At 34.9% G+C, this 9163-nt stretch overlaps 1 protein-coding gene across 2 annotated transcripts in view; it reads left to right on the top strand.

Moving 5' to 3' along the window:
- LOC112515292 (UTP--glucose-1-phosphate uridylyltransferase-like) overlaps positions 1 to 8907 on the top strand; it is a 14631-nt gene extending 5724 nt beyond the window's left edge. For both annotated transcript variants that reach the window (XM_025122014.1, XM_025122012.1), the window contains 9 exons: positions 1817 to 1849; positions 2534 to 2586; positions 2654 to 2729; positions 3511 to 3567; positions 4076 to 4159; positions 5416 to 5514; positions 6127 to 6231; positions 6899 to 6970; positions 8603 to 8907. In XM_025122014.1, the coding sequence (XP_024977782.1) occupies positions 1817 to 1849; positions 2534 to 2586; positions 2654 to 2729; positions 3511 to 3567; positions 4076 to 4159; positions 5416 to 5514; positions 6127 to 6231; positions 6899 to 6970; positions 8603 to 8629 (606 nt within the window). In that variant the 3' untranslated portion in view covers positions 8630 to 8907. The remainder of the gene's footprint in view (positions 1 to 1816; positions 1850 to 2533; positions 2587 to 2653; positions 2730 to 3510; positions 3568 to 4075; positions 4160 to 5415; positions 5515 to 6126; positions 6232 to 6898; positions 6971 to 8602) is intronic.
- Positions 8908 to 9163: the final 256 nt, after the last annotated feature.

Here is a 9163-nt window from a genome sequence, read left to right as displayed (position 1 = left end):
ATATTTTTTAGTAATAATAAAAAATTTACAGGGTAATAAATAATATGTATAATAATAATAATAATATATTTATAATTAAATAAACTAAGTAAAATGAAATTAGTATAAAAAGAAAAGAGAAAAAGACAAAAACACAAAAATGAAACAAAAAAAGAATGATTACATAGGGAGATAGGGGTGGCATTAGCAAATGATAGGGGTGCCATTAGCCTCCCCCATACCCAATTGCAGCCGTGCCCATAGATTTGGTAGTTGACTTTATCAGGCTGTATTTCGGATCATAAACTTAATGATTTCGTTTAAGTGAATATGGCCATTTATTGTTCTTTTCCTTCAGCTAACACTTTGTTGAAGATGCAAGTTTGTCTATTAGACCAGCTTCTGTACTTTGTAGTGGTTGCATAAATTTGGGAACTCAAGAAGCATCAGATAATGAATAGTAAGGAGAAATAGGTTAAAGATTAACGAGTCATAGAACTTGAATGACTAATTTATTGAGTGCACTCAACATGAGATGACATAGTTTTCGTTCTAGCAAATAAATGATAAGATTTGCTTACGGTACGAATACATATGTTATAGGCTGGTACTTTACCTCTCAGGAAGTCATTATGCACAGGTAAGGTAAATGATCTACCTATTTCAAGTATCCAATAGCCCAGAAATAAACAATGAAGCAAGTTAATGTTTGGAAGTTTCTTCCATTTAAAATCCAACCGAGGCATCCTTTAAAAGTCAAAATTTGTTGTGTTAAGCTTACAACGTCCATTTCTCCTTTTCTATTCCATGAACACGGAAGATCTTGGAAATGGGTATTACAATATGAAAATTCACTTGGCGAGGATAATTGATAAAGTTATGATTAGCTCTAGGTTGACTAACGGAAGGACTCAAACTTAGGGAGGGGGGGTATGCGTCATCCATCCGAATAAAAATCCCCAGGATATATAATCAACAAATGGCGATGTGTCGGCACATGAATGGTGGGACACAGAGCTTGGGGAAAGGAGATTTTTATCCCATTCTTTCGAGGCCCCCATCATACCGGTCCTAGGGTCATCATGGGGGTGGAAAATCGCATTATCCTGGATCGAAATCAAGACCTCTTATTTGGTTATCCACCCCTTCCTGTTAGGGAATATCATAGACTCAAGCTTATGTAGCTCCGATTTAAATTTATTGGAAATTATGAGATTAACTTTTTGCAGTTTTCATTTTCTCTCATTGTTTGTATTGAGAGATTAACTTTTACTAGCGGTCTGTGTCTCTCTCTTCTAGCACTTTAACTCTACATGCTTTTTAACCTTTTCAATCTTATAAGAATTGATGCTATCAATGAAGCATTTGTGTTCTGTAATTCTTATGTATGAGTTTCATGATTAAGCCAATACAAGTTTTCCCTCCAATTGTCGATGATTACATTAGACCAAATCTTGGAGAAAATAATAATATGCCTTCTTCAAAATATGAATCAATGTTATCAGAGAACAATTCGCTGTTGTTGAATCTGTTGTTCCAGTTCACACAATTTCGTGATAATAAGACAAAATATAAGAGGGTCATTGGCCCAACGGTACCTAGGTTACCGGTAAAGCCCAACATCTTGGAATGTCAAAGGTTCAAACCTCACCAATAAGGTGTGTGCTTGAGTATTTGCTGTGTATAAATATATATACTTAAGAAAAAAGTACCCTGCTGTTGACAGTTCCGTCAAACCAAAAATGAGAGTTAATCATAACGTCTTTTAGCCTCCTTCGATCTATGTCCCCTATCTGCCAGTCTTTTCTGTTTATGCTCGTTTTTTCTGTTATTGCAGCTACTGGAAATTGCACAAGTTCCTGATGAGCATGTGAGTTCTGGTTCTTTTCTTTTCCTTTTAGTTTACTGCCCAACCTCTCTACTCTTATGGGTGGAACATAGGGCTCCGCTTACATCTTAAGAGCATCTCCAACAAATTCCTTGTATTTTCTCTAAGGTGAGGAAGCAAAATCTGAAATCTCTATAGCAAATTACATTCAACTCCAACACATTCTGTATTTTGAAGATTTTAACATTAATTGTATTATGAGTATGTTCAATAGATTAGATTTTATATGAAATGATAATACATTCAATTTTATTGCTGGGAACACTAAAAAACAATTTCTCTCTCTCTCTCTCTCTCTCTCTCTCTCTTCAGCATTAATTTTAGAGAGTTCGTTAAATTTGGAGATTTTTGTACTCTAATACTTTCTCTATTTCGCACAAAGTGTTAGAGAATCTGCTGAACCAAAAAAAAGGGGTTAAAATCTCCATTTTCTTTGTTTTAGAGAGAATATGTTGTAGATGCCCTAATCCTCCTCAGACCTTACTTCTCACATATATAGGGATTAGAACTACTTCCACTCCTCCCCAAACAAAACCAACCTTAAAAATCTACTTGATGTGCATCAATCTAGCATGGATTTATGAACGAATGACGTTAAAATCATAGAAAGACATTTGATTTTCGGTTGAGTCCATGGATGATGTCTCATTGCTTTGACTTGAGCAGGTTAATGAGTTCAAGTCAATTGACAAATTCAAGATCTTTAACACGAACAACTTGTAAGTCATGATCTTGCATATGTCTTAACATGTATGTCTGATGTACCACTCACATTTTAGTATGCAGGTGGTTGAACTTGAGCGCGGTTAGAAGACTTGTGGAAGCACAAGCACTTAAGATGGAGATTATTCCCAACCCAAAGGTGTTTGCGTTATCAACTTAGAATATCATTTTTTTGTTTGGATACCCATATGTGCCCTGATCAACTTGCACACACCTTGACTAATTATATGGGGTCCTACAGTTAACAGCCAAACAAATATTCGGTGGCCCTAAAGGGACTCGAACCAGTGACCTCTGGAAAACATACACAAGGCATTAATAGTTGACCTACCCTTGAGGGTTTAGAAAATCATTTTTATGTTAAGATGACCATAGGTGTCTGTGTCAGCTTGCTTGGACCTTGACTAAACTTTAGTTAACAGTCAGACAAGCATTCGGTGCCTTGAAGGGAACCGGTCTGAGAAATGAACATAAGACCTTAATAGTGTTAATAGTGAACCTACCCTTAAGGGTTTAGAAAATCAATTTTATGTTTTGATAACCATAGGTTATCGGGTCAACTTGAACACACCTCGACTAATCCTATAAGGTCCTAAAGTTAATAGTTAGATAAACATTTAGTGACCCAGGAACTCGAACCGATGACCTCTGAGAAACAAACATAAGAACTTAATAGTTGACCTAACCCTAAGGGTTTGGAAACTCTTTTTATGTTTGGATAACCAAAGGTGTCTGGGAACTTGCATGTACCTCGACTAATTCTATATCATCCTAAGGTCAACAGCCAGACAAACATTCAGGGCCCTGAAGGGACTCGAACCGATGACATCCGGAAAGCAAAGATAAAGCCTTAACAGTTTACCTACACCTAGAAAAACATTTTTAGTTGGTTATTTATTAGAGCATTTCATGGTTTACAGGAAGTCAACGGGGTTAAAGTTCTCCAGTTAGAAACAGCAGCTGGTGCTGCAATTAGGGTATGTCTCACTTCATAATCTTGATGTTGTATCTAAATTCCTTCAATATTATTATTTTCTTTCTTTTCTTAATGCTATATAATTACTTTTTGATAGATGCACCTAAGGACCAACTACCAAATCTAGACCGAGGACCAGACCAAGAAGGACCGGACCGATGCAACTGGTTAAGGACCAGACCAGTCCTGAGCCAGGATCGGTCCTATTTTTTTATAGGAAAGACCCATCCAGAAATGGCAGGATTAGGACCGGAGTCCATATAAGGACGGGTTAAAACTGATTGGTAACTGTCCATATATCTGGACTTGTTTATGCCGATGCAACCAAAAACTTTTATAAATTAAAAAAACATAAAGAAAAATGATACAGATCAGGTTCGGTTAGGAGTGTTGGGTGGCCAAGGACCGTTTTTGTTTACACCGTTGGGACTGGGCTCGTAAGGACTCTGATCTTGATTATGAATTATGATGATGCTGTTGCTTACACAACTGTGTTGTTTTATTACCAGTTCTTCGATAATGCTATTGGCATCAACGTTCCACGATCTCGATTCCTTCCAGTGAAAGCAAGTTCAGATTTGCTTCTTGTTCAGGTTAATCATTTTTACCTCACCTTCGGTTATTTATTGTTTATAATGACCTCTGCCCATATACGTCAAAGGATTGGAACAAAAAGCTTATCCGTTGATTCGAACACAAAACATTTTTTTATTTTAAATTTGTTATTGAGGAACTACTTACTTTTAAAAAACATTTTTTTGTAAAAACATGAACATCTGAAAAACTGCTTCAAACCTTTCAGATCAATATATTAATTTTGTAGATTTAGTCTCGTCTTTCCACAAATATTTGAAAAAAATCAAACGCAAAGCATGCATGATTCGTTACATTGCTAGGTTAGTTGCCTTAAATGGCGGAGATTTTATTTAAAAAAACTAGCAAAAAGTTAGAAAAAACAAAGTACATGTAAGAGATAGCAAGAAAGAGGTTTTGTAACCAACCCATTAAATTAATGTTAAACTTACTATTCCTATTTGTAACCTAAAAGAACGAAAATGTCACAATGCTATCCCACAATGCTGTTTTCTTAGGCTTAGGAAGCCTAAAAGGAGTCCCATTTCGATTAGACCAAATAGCCCATAAATTCGTTAGAACGACTGACTATAAACAAGCCGACTCCACTTTTTTCAACTGCAAAGATGACAACCAACCAATCTGATTCGAATTAGGGTGTACATAAACCTGCCATACCCAACAAAACCTCAAACTTAGGCCAACTAATTCAATCTGAACCAGTTGAAAGTCAATGTCTTTAATCTATAAATCGGGATAGTACGTTTGTTAGGGTTAGGGTCAAATTAACCCTGACCTAATATATTCAACCTTATCGAGCAAAATCTGAATCTCTCACTTCTTAGAGAGATCCAATTTAAACCGTAACTATGTATTGATGGATTTAATTCAATATTTCTATTGAAATATGTATATTATCATCAATTTTATATGTACTTATATTTTGATCATTCTAATGCCATTGTACAGTCACCATTGTATTTGATTCTCTCTCTTTTAGGTTTTACATTTTAATTTAACTATATTTCTAAAACTATGTTTCCCAAGTGTCGAACGTTTTTTAATGCATATAATCCAAACCATTCCTGTTGCATGTTGGGTTGGGTTGGGTTATTTATACATTAAAAAGGTTTTGAATGAATTAAGATTTTTTGACCGAAGTAGTTGGATACTTGGATAAAATTATTTAACGTTTTGGAAGAGTAACATTAAATATTGTTGTTATTGTATTACATTGATCAATTTCTATTATATTAACGTCAATTTTAATATGCAGTCCGATCTTTACACTGAAAAGGATGGGCAAGTGATTCGTAACCCAGCTAGAACAAACCCTGCTAACCCTTCAATCGAATTGGGCCCTGAATTCAAGAAGGTAATTTTATATTTTAAACAGTGAACAACAACCAACTCCTCACACGTCATTAACAATTAGTGTTATGTTATAATTATATCAAATCATACATTCAAAATGCAAAAATGAATCTTGATGTTGTGTGTGAGGAGAAAATTAGTAAATAGGGATGCATTTAGCTCATCCCTCGAACATAGAGAATAAAAAGATAATTAAATAAAATAAGAGCAAATTATGATTTTCGTCCCCGTGGTTTAGAAATTATGATTTTCGTCCCTATGGTTTGTTAATGATTCAGATTTTTGTTCTTGTGGTTTAAATATTATGATTTTAGTCCTTGTGGTTTGCAATTTATTGCTATTTTAATCCTTGGATTAGTTCCTACCTTTAAGTACAAGGGACCAAGCCTGTAAAGAATTGTAAACCACAAGGACTGAATGAATAATAAATTGTAAATTATAAGGACAAAAATAACAATAAATTACAAACTATAGAAACAAAAGCCACAATTTCTAAATTATAAGGATGAAAATCACAACTCTTAACAAAACCATAGGGACCAAAAACGTAATTCAAATAAAGAGGATTTGTATTCTTTGTTTACTAACCGCATTATAATTAATTTTCATACAGGTTGGAGACTTCTTGAAGCGTTTCAAGTCCATCCCCAGCATTATCGCGCTCGATAGCTTAAAGGTTTCTGGTGACGTATGGTTTGGAGCTTCTGTGGTTCTCAAGGTAATAACCTGGTTTGGTGATTCCAATATTTGAGGTGATTTTTTGCGATCTCAAATTATACACAACGGTGTCCAACTATTTTATTATGTCCAACACGACTAAGGAACAATAGGAGCTCGGTTATTGCCTTTTACTGAGTAAGAGATGATGGTCTTAATAGTTAAGAAAAGCTCATCTGAACGCTTACCCAATTTGTATAATATAATAACAACATTAAGCCTTCGACGTGTAGCTTAGTTTGCAAAGGGACAGAGCAACTTTGCCTAATTAAAAGACAAGCATCCCCTCATATTGGTGTTCTTGGAGGTGGGTTCTGTGTGGAACCGGTTAAAGTTGTCGATAATCAACTTTTGTCGTGTGAAAATATGTGAAACCCCATATCACTTTTCAAAAGAGCCCTTGAGGAGAGAAGAGAGGTTCCAACATATATAACAAGTGAAGGGTCAGGCGAGTACGACCTTGGCTTTAGTACCATGTAAGAATATGTGAAACCCAAATCACTCTAAAAAAGAGCCTTTAGGAGAGTCATGGAGGTTTCAATATATATAAAGGAGAATTTGTTCAAGTCTAACCTATGTGGGACTCTAAAGTCTAACATGCCCGAATAGCAACACCAAAATCATGGGTCTTTAGGATTTGTTGACATTTTTCTTGTTTGTTTGCCAAGGGTAAAGTGGTGGTCGCTGCAAAATCAGGAGAGAAATTGGAAATTCCCGATGGAACTGTACTTGAAAACAAGGTGATGTCATCTGTTCTGATCTAAGCATTTCTAAACATTTTATGCACAGAAATTTAACAAATTAGTCCGTTTTGTCTAAAGAATTCATAAAAACCCGTTTATTAAAGAAAATCGGCAAAAATAACCATTCTTATTATATTAACTGGTCTCTTTAGGTATTGTTTTTCTTGGTTTATCCAAATATCGCTTCGTCACAAGTCTCACATCCGCCACTTGCGGACCTAGCCAAAAGATAAAAAAATCAAATTGTAGACTTGGCCGTCGCAATTGTGGACCTGGGTCAAATCTGATAAAAAAATATGTCTGTTAGTTGGGTCCGCAAGTGGCGGACTAGGGACTTGTATAGATGTTGTGATATTTGGGTAAATCATATAGAGGAATGGCTAGGAGATCAATTTATGCGAGAGAAATGACTAATTTGGCCAATTTCCCGTTTATTAAACATTATTATGAAATAGCTGATAAATCCACAAATTGTCTTCTTCAACTATGGCCCACACTACAATAAGATTTGGGTTTATAGGACCCGACAATGTTTGTCTTAATAGACCATTATATATGACTTTAAATGTCTTATCTAGAAATGTTGTAATAAGTTTATAGAACGTTTTTAGGTCTTTTAACAAGCTTTTTAGTACATTTATAAAATAAAACGTTGTATTAGCTATTTTATATGACATGAGAAGTGTCTTATAAGCACATGTTTTTTTAAATAGTGATATAAAATAGCTAATGTGGAGCTTTATTTTAAAAATGTTCTAAAAACTTCTTAAAACACTTTTAGGTAGGAATTTTATCGTTAGATTCTATAAACATATGTTTTTTTATAAAAGTGTTTATTGAAACTTTTAGACAAATTTTCTATAAATGCAATTTTATAGACTCAATCTTTTTGATTAATCTGGATATCCTACCCGCTATGCGAGCCGACTAATCTCAGGGCGACCATCTGCTTTGCGGGTAGCTTGGAGTAACCGCATTTGAACCTCCGTGGCCACAAGGGGATTTTTATTCCTACTTGGATTTGAACCTGGGACCTCCAGACATTTTTTATCTTTGAAGTCCAAGCTCAAACCAATCAGACACCACCCTTGTGGTTTATGGACTCAATTTTGTTGTAGTGCCAAGTAGCTTAATCTTTTGCTTTCGGGCTGAAGTGGGGAAAAAATATATCCCATCATCTCACAAAAAGAAATGTCCGACGCAAATTTGCTAAGGTCAATTTACCGGCTCTTTTATGATAATCTGTAATCAACTTTTTATTAGGGGTGTTTGGGATTGCTTATCTGAAACAACTTATGATTTTTTACAAAAGCACTTGTCAACTTATTATAAGTCAAAAGGGTTTAACTTCTTCAAAAACTTCTTATTACCGGTTTGGTACCGGTATAAGTTGTTTATCCAAACACTCAAAAGTGTTTATTACCAGTGTCATAATAAGTCAATAAGTTGTTCTTATAAGCAATCCCAAACACCTTAAATTTATAAAATAAAACGGTTATTTGGTGAGTTTTGAGCCGAAAATGACTAGATTTGCATGTTGTGATGAAATAAGCACTTTATAATTCGAGTTAAGAGGAGAGTGTATAGACATGAATCACTTTATGAAGTTATCTTGAAATTCATTTACAGGAGGTGCATGGTGCTGGAGATATCTAAACAGACGACTGCTGATTAGCTTATGAATTAAGAGTTCACTTTGCATGGTGGCTGCTTTGTCTTTAGGTTTTGGTAGTAAGCATATTGTATCCAATAAAACTGCACCAATTTTTTGCAATGCTTTTCCAACTTTGCTCATCATTTCAACTATATCTTCGTTGGAGGATTTGGTTCCGGTGAAAAGGAGAGTAAGGTGAAAAGCGTAAGAAGAGATCTCAATTTCTTAGATGCATATTAAGATGAGATGTACTGAGATTAATCCCCGTATCAAATGCAATTCATGGGTGGGTTTGAAGTTAAAAATGATCAAAGGTATGGATCTCTTCTTATGTTTTTTTTTTACCTTTAACTTTCATTCTCACACGATCATTCTGTCTTTCGTAGGATTGTATGTGGTAATTATAAGTCGGTATTATATTAGAGATGGCAACCATGAGAATTGATAACGAAAACACACTTCAGTCTTCGAATCACTCATCTTTAGGAGCATTTTCAACAGGTTTTGTAAAATCAAGAAAAGTGAGATGCCTATAA

This window comes from Cynara cardunculus (assembly GCF_001531365.2).
Source record: "Cynara cardunculus var. scolymus isolate 2C chromosome LG 7, CcrdV1, whole genome shotgun sequence".
NCBI classification, from domain to species: Eukaryota; Viridiplantae; Streptophyta; class Magnoliopsida; order Asterales; family Asteraceae; genus Cynara; species Cynara cardunculus.
Note: the sequence above shows the minus strand (reverse complement) of the source record. Positions and strands in the feature narration are given on the sequence as shown.